The following is a 21,160-nucleotide window of genomic DNA, read 5'->3' on the forward strand; positions in this document are numbered from 1 at the left end:
CGATTTGCTCAATTTTAGAAAACTATTTCATAAAGTTTAATCTAATCCACATAAAAGTGCTTATTATCACAACTGATAACACCATTATGTTAAAAAGGAGAAGTGCTTAAAATAGAATCAACTCAATATACTTATTTTGTTAACAAATATTGGCATAGAATATTAGAATAAATTCTCAAAAAAAAAAAAAAAAGGCAAACTATCATTATAGATTTAATGATCTAACTATACTTAATTAAGCCATATCTACAGTTTGACTGGTTTTGAGCAAGTACTGTTTGTAGTCATGTTATTAAGTCAAGTCAATATTCATAACAGGTCAAAAAGTTAAATTTCTTAATTAAAATATACTAGTTTCCTTATATTATAAAACATTATGATATATTAATAAGATATCAATGTATCAGGCTCTTTCAATATCAATATATAAGGATACTGGTATATCTGGAAAAAGAGAGAGAGAGAGAGAGAGAATCTACTTTAAATAAGGGAAAATGTTTCTTAAGTATAGATTCTCAAGCTGCCTGGCTGCCCCATTGTAAGCCTGGACAAGCCATGACAGGCTCAATAAAAAGGCCCTCTTGGTGCCTGCAGGTGGAAAGAATCAAAAAATAAAATAAAATAAAACAGATAAAAAACTAATAAGGAACTAACTGGAACAGTCTCCTTCCTGCCTTATTTTCTACTTGCTGGATTTCTCCTAATGGTTTCACTGCTTGTTTCTCAGTTGGGACAGATTGAAGAGTGGCATTCTGATCATTCTGCGATTGCTGTGGCAGAATATTTGTCATGCTAGTTGTTGCTAACCCTTCACTTATCAGGGTAGTTGCAGTAGTAAAATTAGTGGTGACATCTAACACATCACCCTAAAAACAGAATGTATTAAAAACGTATTTGAAAACTATTATAGATATTCAAAAATATAATATTGTTAATTCTCTGTTAAATTCATATACAGCAGACTCCCATACAATACGGAGATATGTTCCACATTATAGGAAATTGCATTATATGAGACATGCATTAACAGACAATATTATGCAAGTTTAAACGTATCCCTGAGTTCCAGCACTGATCACATATTGCTAATGAGATGTCCATTAGTGTCAAACATAATTTTATTGTGTGCAGTGTGTAAAAAAGAATAAACAAATCAGAATACAGATAACAGTACATAATATTTTGGATAAGCTGAAATCTCGTGTTAAAGTGGTAACTATTATTAAAGAACTTACAAAAGTTAACAATTCAAATAATACAACATGAGAGCAAAATACAAGATACAATGTCTGCTTCATCTTAGTTGTATATTGCAGGAAATTAGTTAAAATATATTTAAAAATGTATATGTAATTTAAAAACCATCAAAAGGGAAGGTACTTTTAAAAAAAAAAATCGCTGGTCTTTTCATCAGTCCTGTTTTTATTATCATCAAAAAGATTTACTTACACTATATGCATTTTGAACCAGATTTTCAAATGATTCCTCTTCAGTAGACAATACAGAAGCACAAAGTAAGTAACACAATTTAAACAGACTAACATACAAAAGTACCAAGATGAAAAGATCAGAGAGATTTTATTTTTTAAAAGCACCTTTCTTTTTGGAGGTTTTTAAATTACATACATATTTTTTAAATTTACTTCATCTTTATTAGATTCAAACAGAATTGCTTGTTTAAAAGATATGTTAATGCCTAAGTTGGAAAAATGTTTGATAAATTAATGATTTCTACTAGAGAAATATACCTTTAATAGTCTTGCCATAAAACAGAAGGCAATCAAGGTATACCAATATTTAATAGATTCTGAGTCCATTTCTTCTAATGAATTACATAAATGTAAATTTAAAGCCATTACAGGATGGTTTGACAGATTTAAGATGATATTTTGTTTGCGTAATATGAAAATTATTAGCAAAAGTGTAGAAGCATCCCATAAATTTTATGAAATTTTCTCTAAAATTATAAAGGAAAGGGATTATTTAGCAGGACAGGTCCATAATGCCAATGAATTTGCCTTATATTGGAGAAAATTTCTGAAAAAACATATATTTTGAAAAATGAGTCTTCTGCTTCTGGCTTCAAGATGTCAAAGGACAGGATAACTGCAACAGGATAGCATGCTAATGCAGCTGGAGAATGTAACAAAGCCAATGTTAATCAAACCTTAAATACCCCTGAAATGAAAAAATTGACAAATCAACTGTTTACTGAAAACCAAATAAAAAAGCACAGATGAGAGGTGAAATGTTTCAAAATTGGTTTTATAACTGCTTTGTACCAGAGGTTGAGGATTATTTACAAAAAAAAAAATATGTTTTAAAGTTTTATTATTAATCAATAATGCATTGGAACATCCTGAAAATTTAAATCATCATAATGTTAAAGTGACTTCTCTTCCACCCAACGCAATATCAATTCTTTAACCACTAGACCAAGGATGGTATTCTGGTCACTTATCTCTCGTCTCTTCTTTCAATGACAAATGACATCAAAACAGTGGCGATTCTGGTCACTTTTAACAATCTCGTCTTCGTCAATGGCGTCACAATACTATTAGGTTGATTATACATGTTCGGGTTATCTGTGCACGCTATGGTATAGAATTTTAACCAATGAAATTGTAAAATTTTCAAAAATGCATAGATCACGTGGCAAGGAAAGCATGTATTCAAATAAAGCACATAATTTGACGAACTTGTTTATTGTTTTATAACGTTTTTACAGATTGTAATGTAAATTTGTCTCTTAACAAATTAAAATTTTAATAACCTAAGTTAGAAAAGCGTGCATACTTACATATTTTTCAAAATATTACCATCTAATTTCTCCTTAACTACCTAAGATTAACATCATAATCAATAGTTCAGTAATTAATGTAGGATAATTAAAAAAAAAAAAAAAAATGGAATCAGTGGCGTTTCCGAATAGGCACTGGAAAAAAATCAGAAACATTTTCTCTCTTGAAATATTCTTTCCTGAGATAGAGAATGTTTTGTAATGTGATTGTACAGCATGAGTAGCATTCAGTTGTCCATATTGGATATAACAAAATTGAGGTGAAAGACGATAGACCAGTCAAAAGACAACTATCCGTTTGTCTCTGATAAACGAGAGAAGCAAAGAGAGAAAAAGTTGTCCAGAATCACGTTTAGAGAAACACGATGATCTCTCAAGACAAACAGTGACCAGCTTGTGAGAGACGACAGATGAGAGATGATGACCAGAATATGGCCCCAAGGCATTATAGAGACATTTAAAACTTATTATATGTATTGCATATTTGAAATGATTTTACAAAAAATTGACTGCAATTCAAGTTCTGCAAATATGGAAAAAAATTGTCAATATTAAATTGGTAGAAGTAATAAACCCATCTCTTAAAAAATTGAAATCTTTGACCCTCAATGCCTGTTGGAAAAAGTTATGGCCAGATATTGTTACAGCAAATTCTTCAACTTCATCAGAAGCAGATATAAATTGCATAATAGCTGCTGGGCAAAGTATCAGTGGAGAGGGATTTGTTGACCTGAATGAGATAGATATCACTAAATTCATTAATTACAACAAAGACATCGATGAAACAAATTAATAGAATTAGCACATTGTTCTAATTCTAGTAACGATAACAATAACTCATTCCTAATTTTTAATGAACCAGAGTAACATTTGAGTTTAGAAGCTTTAAATAATGGGTTAGAAATAGCCAAAATGCTAGAAACATATTTTATGAAAACTGATCTGTCAACAGACACTCTATGGAATTAAACAATTATTCAATTTTCTTTTAAATTCCACATTTTCAAGCTAAAAATTATCTGGAAAAAGAATTGTGTTTAAGTAACAAGAATAATAGTATATGAAACTATGGACTCTTCCAGTAATGAATCTATACAGCCAATACTAAACAAGTTAATGTCATTGGAATTTATTTGTTGAAACTTCTGATAGTAAATAAATGTTAAATAGTAAAGTATTTTTGTTTTAATCAAAAGTTGAATAAAATTATTTGCCCTTATATCTTTAAATGTGCATATGAAAGATGTAAAGATTTAGCAAAAAAATAATAACTATTAGCTTACCTATTGTTTATACAGGGTGTTTATAAATGAATGGTGTGGTTTTAAAAATTAATAATAAATCTATTTATTATCTTATATGGGCAAACCTTATAGAATAAGCAGCAGCAACTGTCCAAGTTTTTTATGCGCTACCCGCTCTTTGCTTGTCATGCACTACAGACCATCACGGAGGACATGCTACACCACGTATGGGAAGAATTTGATTATCGTATAGATGTGTGACGTGTGACCATGGGTACACGTATTGAAGGATTGTGATTAATGTATAAAAAATTTGGACAGTTGCCACTGCTTATGCTGTACGGTTTGTCCATATAAGGTAATAAATAGATTTATTATTGATTTTTAAAACCGCACCATTCATTTATAAACACCCTGTATATACACAGTAAAGTGTATGCATTTTGCATTTCTAAACAAAAAGTCAAAGTATGTCAAGTGTTAAATTTAACCGATACATTATAAGGGCTGTTTATAGTATTGTATGAGAGTACTAGTCGCAATTTTGTCATCGCGTTATATGAATTCGCATTATACGGGAGTTCACTGTAAATTGTCTTTTAAAGCAATAAAGAAAAAAAAAAAACCCAAGATTTTGGTTTAAAGAATTAATAATTTACTTACTTGTAATGTATACTGGTTTTGTGTAAAACTTCCAAAAGATTGAGTAAAAAAAGTATTCTGTCCTTGATCAAATCCAGTTGTTTGTGTCTGATCAAATCCTGTATTCTGTGTTTGGCTTAAATTGGTTTGCTCCAAATCAGTTGTGAGATTTCCTTGGTTATCAAATACTTGTTGGGTAAATGTTTGTTGTAACTGTTGTAAATTTTCCTGTAAATATATGAAATATATAAATCTTTGTTGGATGGATGGCTGAGGCAGCAAAGATGTTGGCCTGCCATTCTGGAGGACCTAACATAGAATCAACAGAGAACATCAGAAATTTTTTATGTATAGTCTGGTCCCTTATATCTTGGACTCTGTTCCTTGCCACTTGACCAAACCCTTGATGGGCCTGGAAAAAAGTCCTCTTAGTGTGTACAGGAGGGGAAAAAAAAGTCAAAAATGGGGAAAAATATTTAAATTACAAGAAATTTTTTCCCACTAATTCTAGCTCTTTATTTTTATATTTTAGATATATATTTATTAATTACATAACATTGTTAATCAAACTTTTCTATCATATTTATAAAAATAATTAGATATAGTTATTATATAGTGTTTGCACTTGAAATCATTTAAAAAATCATCTCATAACTGTATTTATCTGCAAGTTTTATCAAAAAAAGTATTGTTACTTGAAAAACTTTATGAAATCAGAAAATTAAAACATTACCTGAGATAATGTAACTTGAGTAGTAAATGGCTGGGTACCTAAAGCTGTATTATCTTGTGTTTCTAAAGTTGAAATGTGTGTCTGCTCTGTATCATCTCTTTGTGTATCATCATCATTTGCAATTTCTGCCAAATTTCCAATGATGTGACCTGTTAAATCCTGTCCGTCGGCATGCACCATATCTACTTGTGTTTCTGCACCAGTTTCTGGAACTACGGTTACTGTGACTCCTGAGGCCGCTCCTTGAGAAGCTAATTCGTGACGATGCGTTTTCATATGTTTTTTGCAAGTCATTGATGTTTTAAAAGTTTTTTGACAGTATGGACACATGTAAGGCCTCAATTCACTATGAATACACATATGCCTTTTCAAAGAACCATTAGTAGTAAATGATGAACTACAGACAGTACATTTGTATGCTTTCACACCGGAATGAGTCCTAATATGTGCTTTAAGAACTCCATTTGATACAAATGAACGACAACATTGAAGGCACCTATAGGGTTTCTCACCAGTATGAGAGCGGATATGCTGTTTTAAATGGCTCGATTTCTTAAACCCTCTAGAACAATATGTACATTTATATGGACGATCTACATTATTCATGTCATCAATGTAAGTATTATAAAGACCATTACTTTTTGGTGGTTGTTGAATTAAACCATTGTCGGTAATAAGAATAGGTTCTTGTAAAGGAATGTCTGGCAAAGAAACACTCTCTCTCATTTGAGGTTTTTGAACTCGTTTTGATTTTTTTTGTTGCATGCAATTTTTTAAATGAGAAAGTTGATGACTCTTTCTGTGTCCTGAAGTTCTAAACTTTTTGTCACATTGATTGCACGAAAAAGGTTTGGCGCCCGTATGTAACCTTAAATGAACTTTTAGACTTCCTTGAGTAGAAAACATTTTTTTGCACACTTCACAACAAAACTCTTTTATTCCGGTATGAGTACGAGTATGAACGGTTAATGTACTTTTAACAGAAAAGGCACGAAAGCACTGATTACATTTATAAGGTTTTTCATGAGTATGGATGCGAATATGACGAACAAGATCACTTGGTTTTTTGAATTCCTTACTACAATAAACGCATTGAAGCCACCTAACACCAGCTACTTTTCTTACAACAGGTTTCTTTATAATATCAAGTAACGAAGGGTTTTTCTGTTCAGTTTTATTTTTATCTTTATCTTTATCTGTTGGAACTGATGTTGCTAATCCACTATTTTCTAATGCTTGTTGTAAAATATCTGCACTAACGTTACTATTTTCGGCAATTTCTTGAATTTGCTGCTGTGCTTGTTCCGGAGTAACCATTGTTTGTTTAGATAATTCTAAAAGTTGTTGTATCACTTTTTTCATATTTTTACTTTCTGGATTTGTTCCATTTTCCACAGCATTTTCGGGTTCTTCTTCCTCTCTTGATGGTAATACTTCTTCCGCATGCATCCTACTGATGTGGGCATTCAAACTACCTAATTTCTTGAAAACACAAGTGCATTCATCACATTGATACAACACCTCTTTTCCATCCTTCATGAGAGTATGAACACGTTTTATATGGGCTCTGAGATTTCCACGTTGAGAAAAGGCTGCAGGACAAAATTCGCACTGATGTGGACGTTCTCCACTATGTTTAGTCATATGAATATGGAGCGCACCTTTCTGATTGAATGCTTTGCTGCAGACATCACATTTAAAAGGACGCTCCCCTGAAAATAAAATTGTTTTATAAAACATAATAAAATTTATTATTATTTTCAAAGAAATAACTCACCTGTGTGTATACGAATATGACGGAGTAATTGACTGGGTTTTTGGAATGGTTTTCCACACGTCTGGCATTTGTGCATGAAAGTTGCACGATTGATATTCCTTTTGTAAGTTCTGTGCGATAATGATGCCCTATAAAATTTAGAATGTTTAATATTTTATACATTATCAGAGAATTAACAAATCTGACTCACAATTAGCTTTGATTATGTTACTTTTAAATAATACATCTCATTAAATTTAAACCATTTTCAGTACAGAAATAATAATAATAATAATAATAATAATAATAATAATAATAATAATAATAATAATAATAATAATAATAATAATAATAATAATAATAATAATAATAATAATAATAATAATAATAATAATAATAATAATAATAATAATAATAATAATAATAATAATAATAATAATAATAATAATAATAATAATAATAATAATAATAATAATAATAATAATAATAATAATAATCTTTATTTGTCGTAATAGGCTTTCGCCTGTTACAAGGGCGTTTAGTTTTACATAAACGCGTATTAATTTAACATCTCAATTTTTTTTCGTCTTATTAACATTAATATATTCTATTTGCTAATTTTTAAATTTACATTAATATTTTGTTACAATTTTCATTTAGTAAATTGTTTAACATAGTTATATAACATATAAATCGTGTTAGTATTAGCTCTGTCAAAAGTCTTAAACATTTTCATCTCACTGTTACAGTTGACTAGCGGTTGCATTTGGAGCCTTTGTATTTTATCTTTTTCATTACAGCATTCACATATAATATGAACTCTAGATAAAGGTTTAGTACAATTTGGACATTTAGATTGGGTATAGTCTATATATTTATCATTTATAATTATTCCGTATTTATTTAGCCTAAGCTGTATAAAAAACTTTTTGATGTTAAAAGCTAGATTTGTCAATATATAGTTGTTATTTACAGGATAATTTAAAATTGTTGCATACCAGCTTGTATTTTCTCGTTTTCGTATATCTTCCACGTCTTGGATAATAGAGTATTCCATAACTCTATGTATTATTTCTTTACTATATTGCTCTATATCATAATTACGATCCATAACCAGTTTAATAGAAAATCCATATTTATTAACTATCTTCGATAACTGAATTATCCAACTTCGTCTTAAGTCTGTTTCCCTTGATTTGTGATGTAGTAAGAACAGCAATTTTGTTGTTATATCTTCAGCCTTAATAATTTTTTGTAAAAACTTTAAATATCTTTTTATTAGTATAGTATTTATTCTGAATCTATGTGTTTCTAATCTTAAGGCACTACCCGGGATATTGTATTCCAGCTGGAATATCTTACGTATGAATATATTCTGTATTTTCTCAAAGTCATTAAATTTTTCCATGCTCCAAATTGGGGCAGCATATCCCATTGAGTTCATCACAATCGAATTAAATAACTGAAAATGTATACGTATGTTCTTTATTTTTGTCTTGCAGAATAGACCAATTAAATTATTTATTGCAATTTTTGCTTTACTTAGTGAATTTTTATAATGTTTTTCGAACGAGAGATTAGGTGTGAATGTAACTCCTAAAAATTTAATTTCCTTCACTATCTTCACTTCTTCTTTATTAATGAAGAAAGACATGTGCTTTTTGGATACGTTACTTCCATTTCTAAATATCATAATTGTTGATTTTTTGGAATTTATTTTAACTCTTAGCTTTTCTAAATACTCACAGATTTGTTGGATTTTTCTACGGAGAGCAGCTGCTGTAGGAGCTATCAACACAATGTCATCGGCATACGATATAGTATGTATTATCTGATTTTCAATTTGAAACCCATCTTCATCTCTTTTAAAGCATTCATTTAGATCAAATAGGTAAAAATTGAAAAGATATGGGGATAACGGATCACCTTGTAGTAAACCTCTGTAAGTAATGAATGGTGTCCAGATATTAGTATCCTGTTTGATAATTGTTTTGTATTTTCCGAATAACAATCCTATCATATTTATCAAGAGTTCTTTTGCCTTGTATCTCTTCATTTTACTCTGTAGATCGGTAATACTAATCATATCGTATGCTTTTTCAAGATCCAAAAACAGGGCAAACACTTTATGTCTTTTTTTGAGCAACTGGATTTGAATTAATGACAGCAATACAAAGAGGGCTGTCTGAGTACCTCCCCCTTCTACAAATGCAAATTGTGTATTATTTCTATAATTATTCGCCGCTGTCCAGTAATTAAATTTGTCAGCTAATACTCCAGTAAATACTTTACGTAGACAGGACAGAAGGGCTATTGGTCTGTAATTGGTTGGTTCTTGTTTGTTCCCTTGTTTAAATATCATAGTAAAAATAACTTCGTTCCATTTTTCCGGTATTATACTATTACTATAGAATTGATTAAATTGTCTAGTTAAATATCTTATGATTTCTATTGGCAACATTTTAATGATTGAATTTGGTATTATGTCCGATCCTGGAGTTGATTTGTCTTTAAGATTTTTGATACAATCCTGTACTTCTTCTATCTTGATTATCTCATCTTGCTGAATTTCTGGTCTTGTTTTAGTTCCTATATATTTTTTACAAACATTTTTCTGATAGTTCTCAGAGAATTTATTGTAGTATTTAAGCCAAATGTTATATTCTACTTTAGTCTGTTTTTCCAATCCTAACTTTCTTTTACGAAAACTATTAATTATTTTCCAGAAAACTCTCGAATCATTAGCTTCTGATAGTTTCTTACTGATTTTTGAAAAATATAATTTTTTCTTGGCTTTAATTAGATTGTTATACATTTTTTTATATTTTAAATAATTCATTAGTGCTTTACTGGTATTTGTTCTTCTAAAGATTTGTAAACACTTTTGTTTTTTAATTTTATAGCCATAACATGTACTATCGTACCATTCACATTTGAATATTTTACCATTTTGTTGTATACAATTTTTGTATCTATATTCCTCTAATTTTGTTATAATACTCCGATAATTTTCTATTGGATCATTTTCTTTTTCCAATGATAACATCTCTCCAATCATATCATCAAATTTATTCAAGATTTTTTGTTTATTATATGATGGTCTTAATTCCAGATTAATAGAATGACTCTGTTCACAATTATATATATTATTACTTATTTTCTCATATATTGTTAACTCTAACTGAATAGGAAAATGATCTGCAATGTCGTTTTCTAGAACCTTCAAATAGTTACAACAATTTATCATTTCTTCTGAGCAGATAATGTAATCTACTATAGATTTCCCACTTGGAGAGACAAAAGTAATTTCTGCAGGGGTGTCACCTCTCATTCTACCATTTAGAATTATTAGTTGGTTATTATCAATAAATTCTAAGAGTGCTCTTCCCCCTGTGTTTAACACTTTATCTTTGGATATTCTCTTATTGACTAAATTTTCAAACGTCTGACAAAATATGGTATCAGTAACTTCACCAATACGTGCATTTAAATCACCACCTATTATCCACATTTGTGTCAGATTAGACCATCTATCCAAGACCTTTTGTACTTCATTTAGAATTGGTTTCTTCTCAATAGAAGGTGGTATATATATTCCTATTACTCCCATATATGTGTATGACCATCTCATTTTTATTTTATTCTCTAGTTTTATTATTACAGCAATAACATGGTCCGTTGTATATTGTAAAAATATTTCACCAAATCTTTTCTTAATTAGTAGTAGAATTCCACCTGATGGACGTCCAAATTTATTTTTTCGTTGAGCATTACTAATTATTATATTATTGTCTTGTTCTAGATATTTTATTTCCATTTCACTAAATTTTATAATCCAGGTTTCTAAAAGTCCAATTATTTCATTTGAATCCAGAAATTCTCTTATTGAGGTTTTAAATAATTTCCCTCTCAGTCCTTGAATATTCCAGAAGTTTATCGTCACTTTATTTTTTACCCTTCTTGGAGTTTCTACTTTTTTCTCATTCAAATCATTTATTTTGACTATTAATTTATCTCCACTCATTTTCTTATTATTATTCTCCATATTATTAGCCAATTTCCTTTTCTTCTGTATTGTTTTTAAATTTTGATTTATTTTTGTTAATCTTGTATTATATTTATCTCTAAAAAATGATTTAACTGAATTATTTCTTTGGTATTCAAATCATATGTATACATTATATTATTTTTTAAAAAATAATCATCTCTAATTTTTATCTTATCATCCGATTTCTCCAGTTTAATCATTTTTAATAATAATTTTCTCCTGATTCTAGATCTATAACATAAGTCCGTTGATATTATTATTTTTTTATTTTCGTCCGTCATTTTCGGTCTTGTAGTCCAAAATTTATTGAGAATTAGATTTCTGTCTTTAACCGATTCGGTCATAACTTTAATTACTTGGTTATTTCTTCTATTTCCTATTTGAATAAGACCTTCGATTTCTATACCATTAAGCTCTAAGTTAACTTTTATAAATTTTTTAAATTCTTCTACATATTCCGAGGTTTTAAATGGAAAATTAAATATAATTAAATTCTTCTTAGTTCTATCGTTTATCATTTTGTCAACTTCAAAATCCACCATACCTTTTAACTTGCTGTACGAGTCTGTTCTTTCTTCTAATAAACGTATTTTTTTACACATATCTTTCATCTCTTCCTTCAGCTTTAAATTTTCTTCGTTCATTTTGTTGATTTCAGCTTTTATGGAACGGATTTCGGAATTCAAACTATCAAATTTATCTTGGATTAATTCATATATCGATTTAAGTGAGTATTCAGGTTCAATAGTCTTTGTTAGTAAATCTTCTTCCGGTTCGAAGAAGTCTTTTATTGTAGCATACTTCGAGATATCAGTAGTACTCTTGGAGTGTTCCTCAATTAAATATTCCTCTTCTGACATTTCGCTTGTCTGATTATTTTCTTCTATATTTCTTGTATGCTCTCTACGTGGTCTCCCTCGTCCCCTTTTTTGCATAACTGCTTGACTTGGTATTGGAGGAGATCGAGGGAAAGGTCCGGGATTTAACTCAATGCCAGCAATCATTAGTAGAATAAAAATTATTATTCGAGTTAATGAAACATTTAAACAACTTATTTCAGTTCTACACTTAATATTCCGTTGTAAAAAATCCATGTCTAACGTCGCCATAACAGCTCAGCAAAAAAAGTCACCAACACCTCCGCAGGCTAGACACGCCCCTTTCCATTTTCAGTACAGATGGATTAATCCATATTTATTTATAACTAAAAGTGATTTTTTTAATGACTTTTGAATTCACTTTGATAAATAAACTAAATAAATAAATAAATATTTTTTACAACTCTGAAGAATAGTTTTAACACTTTTAAAACAATTTCATATCACTTCATCACTAGAATAATTATAATAGATAGAATATTAATGCACCAAATTATTTTCCAGGCTATAGGATAGAAATAATTTAATTTATTACAGAATTTTGATTGGAGACAATTTAACTACAGTATAAATATTAATTTATACACTATTTGATTAATTTGTAACCCATAAACAATCTAATTAATGGTAAATAATAAGTCAAATACTCAATTTATCACCAATTCTGGGTCAAGCTGATTTGTATATCTAAAATATTCTAATTATTATCATGTTTCAAGCATTTAATATCTAAATATAACAGCATTTAAACATATTAATAGAAGCTTAAATGACTATCTTTCAGTTTTTATTTAAATTACACTAATGAATTTATCAAAAATTAGAAATATAATATGGCAAAATATATTTACATTTGGGTTAACCAAGTTCAGAATGTTTTCAATAGTTTCTTGTATTAAGAGAAATAACTAAATATCCTCACTCACATAAAGAAATGCATACAAATTCTCTTAGCCTTCACAGAATTATATAAATGCCATACAAAAATTCTTTTATTCTACAAATTTATTTTATTCTACTTCAACAAAAATGTTTAATATTTTTAATTTTTAAAAAGTTTAAAATACTATAATTCATATTTTAGTAATTATTATTGTAATTATTTAGTAATTATAATGCATGTATCATTAATATCCTTATCACAATTTAATATCTTTATACTTGTAAAAAATAAATAACTCTCCTCATTGATGATTAAATATTAGACAGAAAAGCTAAGCATATTTATTGATATCTTTGTAGATATAAATATATATATAAAGTATGCCGAGAATCTCTTGATCAATATTTTTAAAGGCTGTTATGTTTCATTTCATATTAAAATATTATATACAAATGACATAACTTCACCTATTTTCAATGTAATCATCAAACTGGTTGAGATACTTGTCCCCATTATAATATAATGGCTATGTCACTGGGTAAAAATCAGATGGCTTTCTTCTCAGACATATGTACATTTTAGACCAGGATTCTACAAAAATTCCAAATACCCAGATGCTATATCCAAAATCTAAGAGCCAAAAGGGCAACAATAAAAAAAGTATACTGTATATGTAGTAACTATAACTATACTTAAAACAATTATGAAACTAACTAGCAAAATGCATAATTACCACATGCTCATTGTTTTATATTCTACATGTAAAGATAATATATGACTTACACATTAGAAAAATTTGGAAATAGCAATTTAAATATCTGTTTGAACTGTTATGAACTGTGTCATGAAATCCACAAGTTCTAAGTCAATTGTTCATTTGTCAAGAATATGATAATCTCTGAATCATCTTTAGTAAAGTTTCATAATAATGAGTTTCCATAAATATTTAAATTTCTCATCATCAAATGAAATTGGAAATAACATACTTAATATATATTTAGTTCTATTATAAATCATTATGTTGTTAAAGGTTTAAATAAACATGAATAAAAGCAAAGTCTAATGTATTTAAATTTTGATACAGTATAATGAATCATGATCATATTTTTAAATCTATAAGTAAAAATTATTTCTGTCTTTATGTTGTTGAATTTTGTAACTTCAGTAAGGAGATTCTTGATAACTTTAAATTGTCTTTCTATACATTTAGTATATTGTCCAAAAATAAGCCAGATATCTCATACTAAAAATCAAATTTGATAATCAAAAGCTATTTTTAATGAATACTAAAATGTACATATTTATAAAACAGTAGAGTGAAGTAAAAATCAAAGCATTAACATTTAAATTTCTTCAATCTTTGAAGCATTTCCAAGATTTTGTTGCAGACCATTAGATAAAAAACACTAATATAATGCATCATAAAAGTGTATTAATGTGTATCAATGTATCAATGCCATGTACCATGTATCAATACTGATTTAAAATTGCAAGAGATTAGTAATAAATATCATAGACAGATTTTGGATTCAGTATTTACAATTAAATCTTTTAACTAGTATCTCAAAGATAAATTTCTACGATAATATTACATTTAAAATATGAACTTTTTTTATTGTAATTTTTTCCTCAAACAGAAAAAATAATGTCTTCTCTTACTTACTGACATTCCAATTTGGTACACTTTAATTTATATATCAATAAAAACTGTAACTAATTGCATGAACTGATGATAAAGCAAACTTTTTAATAGACTAATTAATTTTCAGGTTTTTAAAAATAATTTGTATCTTCTTTCTGAATAATGAAAAACAAATTGCAGTTTAATGCATACTTCTGCAATATTATATTACAGAAAAGAGCATACTTGCAATAACTGAATGTCTGACTGTCTATATAATAATAATGGAAAGATATTTCAAAGTTTATTTCTAATTCATATTATTACACAAAACATAAGGTCAGTAAAGTAAATAAAAATCATGCTGATAATACTCATGCTCCTGTTACAAGCTTTAAGATAAATTAAATAGTTAATACATATTTATTTTAGTTTGAAAATCTTTTGGTTATAACTTTAAATTCAAGAAATCCTTTCACTAAAAACTAATGTTTTTAGTCGACAATAATGCAGTGATAACAATATTTGTAATTACAATAAGTGTATATTGTTGTTTAATATTAACAGAATTAACAGATTCTAAAATATAGAAATTAAAACACTCAAAATCTTGCTTATTGCAATCAAAAATCTGAGTTATGGATATCATTGTTCTCATGTAAATAAACTTTCTTAAGTGTCATTTCAAATTACCAGCCTCAATATATGATCAACAAGGGGCAATTGTTATCAATCTTAACCAGAATTTTAAACATTAATCATTTTTAATTGTTATTTGGTTACAGTATTTTCTGTAACTAAATAACAGTAAAAATACAGTATTTTCTGTAACTGGAATTTCTTTCTTCAATTTTGTATGGATAAATTACTAATTAAGAAATCTTCAAGTTATGTTAAAACAATTAAAAAATGTATATCTTTTCAGATTAATAAATCCAGAATTTCTACTAATTGCAGTCTTATTTACTTCTCTTGCTTAATGTTATCTGTTAGTTATTGTTAGTCAGTTATTTGTACAGAAGAGAACCAAAGTAATTACAATAAGTATAACCTACTGCATATTAATAAATGCATTATGCAACTTGCAAATAATAATAAATTATCACAGTTTTCTTCAAATTGACTGAATCAAAAATTATAATTTGCACTATTTCTATTTGGTACAAGTGTTATTTGCAAAATCTGATAAGATTATTATTTATGGATATGATAGCACAATGTTCATAATTAGATATATAAGCCACATTTTAGTTGCTGTTGCTCTTTTTTTCTGTAAAAAGAATCAGATAAATTTAAAGCTTTATTTTTTTTATCATAGTATGTCATAAATATAAATAATTTATGTATAGACACATTGTTTATGTATGTTACATAAACTAAAAATAATTACTATTTTGATAAAGTAAAAGATAAAATTAAGGTTTGATATTTATTTATATAACTACATTTTAAAGTTCAAGTCTTGATTCAAGTTCAATTATATATTTTCCTTTAAAGCTAATAAAGAAATCTATTATGCACTGTTTAAATTACAACTCTTAAGATAACTCAAATATAAATCATTTAAAGAGATTTGCAACAGTTTGAAACAAAATATTTTTTCATTTTGATTAGTTTATATTATATAAATACAAAAATAAAATAGTTATATATATTTTTTAGTGGAAATCAAGAAATATTTTTAATAACTAAGTCTATAACATATAATAAAAGTAAATTACATTTTAAACTATTATGTATAGCAAACAGTCAAAATAAATTTACGTGACTATGCTGGACTTAATGGTTAATAAAACTATTTTAAAGATAAAACAGTTTTATTTATTTTTTTAATAAAAAATAAAAAGAATTACTTACTTTAATTTATAATGTACTTTCATGTGATCTCGTAAATGTGCCGCTTTGGAAAATTTCTGAGCACAAAGTTTGCAAGGATAGGTCTTTTCTTCTGTCATTTCATCACAGTGTACTTGCATATGCTTATCTAAGTGTGGCTGACAATAATACATATTAATTCATTATGTAAATAATTAAAATTTGAATAGTAATTTATTGGATAGTCTCTTTTATACAGAAAATTTAACACTACCTGTGTACTAAATTCATCTCCGCATTCAGGACATTCTAAGTTCTCTTCCTTCTCGTGTAACATTACATGAGCCTTTAAGCTGGCAACTCTGGAAAATTTCTTTCCACATTCTGGACAAACAGGATCAGAGGTACAATGAGTTGCTTGATGAAGAAGTAGATTTGATTCCAAATTGAACGATGCATCACACTGATCGCACCGGTGAGGTTTATCATCAGCATGTACCTTGCGATGCCTCTGTAATTGTCCCCATTTTCGAAATTCTCGATCACATGAATCACATTTAAATGGACCCTAAACAGTCAAGTTTGCAATTAATATAAAATATAGATTTATTAGCTTAATGTATAACCTTAATATTTGTCATTTATATCAAACAATAATATAATTGAAATTATTTGTATTTTGAATGACAAATATACACTGTGTATCATTTCTGACTAATAAAATTACAACTGAAAATTCATAATAGTCAACAAATATTTTATAAAGAAATAATACTGTTAATTTGTTCATGTTTAACTTCAATCAAATTAGTAAAAATAAACTTTTCACCTTTCTTGAATTTTAATCTATCACTTATTTAAATATTGATCTGAAAAAGCAAACTTTTTCCAATATTTAATATCATTTGTTTTATGTTTAACCAAGTCAACCTATGTACTTTCCCAGCAGCAAAGTAGATAATATACAAATGTCAAATGACTACATTTGACTACTAGTCTACTTCAACTCTGACTTAAGGCATACCATTTTTTTGAAAAATAAGAAGTTCCAGTTAGATCTAAAGCTAACTAGTGAATGTAATCAGAAACATTCATAAATCATCTACTTCACTCCTGCAAAAGTACATAGGTTGACGTGGTTGAATATAGATAAATTGCACTTTCTGAAAGCTGGAACTTATATCATTTGTTTTTATGTTAAATAGCTTACTGCAGTATTTCTCAATGTTTTTAATCTCATGGACTAGTAAAATGTCTGAAAAAATTCTATAAACTACTAAGTTATGTAGGCCTAATTTTTTTAAAACCTGTGTGGGAATTACCAACATTTGGGACATACTGTGCTATTTTAGACGTAATAAATCTAAAAGCAAGTTTAGAACACATATGGAAATAATTAAATTGAAAGTAAAGTATTAAAAGTGACTCATCATCAAATAAAGTTTTAATCTTTGTTAATTTAAGTCTGTTTATGGACTACCTGTTCCATCATCATGGACCACAGATTGAGAAACACTAGCCTAATGTATAAAAGAGTGAAGCAAACTCACATTGTTTTAATTAAACCAAGAATAAAAAAAAAAAAAAAAACTATTTCACTTAATAATTATTCTATTTTATAAACTAAAAGTTTTAAATTCATTTTCAAAATTTAATTCAAATCTCAAAAGTTGATTAATTAATTTATTTACTTGTTTATTTCAATACATGCAATGAAACACTCATGCTAAAAAAAAGCATACACCAGATGTAAAAAAACCTATTAAAAACAACATTATAAATACTTAAGTCTTTGACATAATTTTTAAAAAATAGATGTATCCAATAAATTAAAAAATTTCTGACTTCACTGATAGATTGAGACAATCTTCAGAAGAAATATCTGTTACAGTTAAACAAGTGTAAGTATAAAAAGAAATAGTAATAATAAATGGGTACAAGCAGATAAACTTGATATATGATTAAGCTTATGTAAGGGAATAAAAACTAGTATGTTATCAAAGTAAAAACATCATTTCCCAATGATTAAACTACTGAATTAAATACGCCATCAATTCTGCTATTATGAAACTCTTAAATTTCTTTCATTCTTTCATATATTTTTATTGTCAGGCCTACTAATTTACAGAAAAGCAAAGTGTTCACTATCTATTTATTATTAAAAATATTCAACAATAATAAAGCTTTCCATTGTATAATGTGCTATTTATGATGAATGTCATGTTTATTTATAAGATCTTCTCAACTCCCAGAACTATAAGCATTAGGGCAAAAGAAAGTCTGAAGAACATTACAAACCACACCTTATACTGTCTTAAGATCCTTTATCATATATTGTGCTCATCTAAACATGTAGATTTCATAACAGAATTCATAACAGCTAACCTATTCATAGGTAACTAATTCTAGCTAAACTAGCTAGAATTCATAACAGCTAAGCTATAGCAGAAAATGTGTTTTAAGAGAACACATCTAAAACATACAACTGACTACAGGAAAATTTTTCTAGTGAAGTCAATTGTCTGAATGAAGATAGTCCATGTTTTCCATGGCTTTTTCAAATATGAAACATTATCCTGCAAAAATGCACACAGATGAAATGTTATAATTGTTCAAAAGAGGATGCTGTTTGCTCAATAAAAAATTTGCTTTCAATGAAACAACTTATGCATTAGTTGAAAACTTTATTTGTAAAATTGAATATGGTAATTTTAAAATAATTCTATTATTCCAAATAAAATCTCAGTAAAAACATTTTCTTCTTAATCACTTATATGCAATTTATGCCTGTTATGGTAATCTATGCTATTTGTTAATCTTATACAAATTAAAAGTTAAATTTTGAAGTGAATTGGATCAAAGATCAATATTACAATTTTTTACATTTAAATTTTTGCTTACTTTTGTTTTATGAATTTCCCTCGTAAAAAATATATTAGTACTTTTGAATGTATAAACATCTCAATGCCTGATGTTTCTACTTAGAGCCAAATGATCACTGTAATGAATTGAGTTACTTTAATGCTACTATTAATAATTCTATTAGGTACTAGAGGTATCTATAGTAGCNTTAAAACAATTTCATATCACTTCATCACTAGAATAATTATAATAGATAGAATATTAATGCACCAAATTATTTTCCAGGCTATAGGATAGAAATAATTTAATTTATTACAGAATTTTGATTGGAGACAATTTAACTACAGTATAAATATTAATTTATACACTATTTGATTAATTTGTAACCCATAAACAATCTAATTAATGGTAAATAATAAGTCAAATACTCAATTTATCACCAATTCTGGGTCAAGCTGATTTGTATATCTAAAATATTCTAATTATTATCATGTTTCAAGCATTTAATATCTAAATATAACAGCATTTAAACATATTAATAGAAGCTTAAATGACTATCTTTCAGTTTTTATTTAAATTACACTAATGAATTTATCAAAAATTAGAAATATAATATGGCAAAATATATTTACATTTGGGTTAACCAAGTTCAGAATGTTTTCAATAGTTTCTTGTATTAAGAGAAATAACTAAATATCCTCACTCACATAAAGAAATGCATACAAATTCTCTTAGCCTTCACAGAATTATATAAATGCCATACAAAAATTCTTTTATTCTACAAATTTATTTTATTCTACTTCAACAAAAATGTTTAATATTTTTAATTTTTAAAAAGTTTAAAATACTATAATTCATATTTTAGTAATTATTATTGTAATTATTTAGTAATTATAATGCATGTATCATTAATATCCTTATCACAATTTAATATCTTTATACTTGTAAAAAATAAATAACTCTCCTCATTGATGATTAAATATTAGACAGAAAAGCTAAGCATATTTATTGATATCTTTGTAGATATAAATATATATATAAAGTATGCCGAGAATCTCTTGATCAATATTTTTAAAGGCTGTTATGTTTCATTTCATATTAAAATATTATATACAAATGACATAACTTCACCTATTTTCAATGTAATCATCAAACTGGTTGAGATACTTGTCCCCATTATAATATAATGGCTATGTCACTGGGTAAAAATCAGATGGCTTTCTTCTCAGACATATGTACATTTTAGACCAGGATTCTACAAAAATTCCAAATACCCAGATGCTATATCCAAAATCTAAGAGCCAAAAGGGCAACAATAAAAAAAGTATACTGTATATGTAGTAACTATAACTATACTTAAAACAATTATGAAACTAACTAGCAAAATGCATAATTACCACATGCTCATTGTTTTATATTCTACATGTAAAGATAATATATGACTTACACATTAGAAAAATTTGGAAATAGCAATTTAAATATCTGTTTGAACTGTTATGAACTGTGTCATGAAATCCACAAGTTCTAAGTCAATTGTTCATTTGTCAAGAATATGATAATCTCTGAATCATCTTTAGTAAAGTTTCATAATAATGAGTTTCCATAAATATTTAAATTTCTCATCATCAAATGAAATTGGAAATAACATACTTAATATATATTTAGTTCTATTATAAATCATTATGTTGTTAAAGGTTTAAATAAACATGAATAAAAGCAAAGTCTAATGTATTTAAATTTTGATACAGTATAATGAATCATGATCATATTTTTAAATCTATAAGTAAAAATTATTTCTGTCTTTATGTTGTTGAATTTTGTAACTTCAGTAAGGAGATTCTTGATAACTTTAAATTGTCTTTCTATACATTTAGTATA

At 27.4% G+C, this 21,160-nt stretch overlaps 1 protein-coding gene across 3 annotated transcripts in view; it reads right to left on the reverse strand.

The window, feature by feature from the left end:
• Positions 1-21,160, reverse strand: part of LOC111625800 (zinc finger protein 236-like) — a 45,168-nt gene that overhangs the window by 14,545 nt on the left and 9,463 nt on the right. The window contains exons 2-7 of one of the 3 annotated variants that reach the window (XM_023369031.1): positions 16,695-16,988; positions 16,463-16,599; positions 7,197-7,324; positions 5,420-7,131; positions 4,708-4,914; positions 655-866 (exon numbers count right to left, since the gene is read on the reverse strand). In XM_023369031.1, coding sequence (XP_023224799.1) covers positions 655-866; positions 4,708-4,914; positions 5,420-7,131; positions 7,197-7,324; positions 16,463-16,599; positions 16,695-16,988 — 2,690 coding nt within the window. Of the gene's footprint in view, positions 1-654; positions 867-4,707; positions 4,915-5,419; positions 7,132-7,196; positions 7,325-13,451; positions 13,594-16,462; positions 16,600-16,694; positions 16,989-21,160 lie in introns of those variants that run through there. The other 2 variants (XM_023369038.1, XM_023369044.1) reach the window with 2 other exon arrangements.

This window comes from Centruroides sculpturatus, unplaced genomic scaffold, assembly GCF_000671375.1.
Source record: "Centruroides sculpturatus isolate CEXI.00-Female unplaced genomic scaffold, Cexi_2.0 scaffold99, whole genome shotgun sequence".
In the NCBI taxonomy this organism is placed as follows: domain Eukaryota; kingdom Metazoa; phylum Arthropoda; class Arachnida; order Scorpiones; family Buthidae; genus Centruroides; species Centruroides sculpturatus.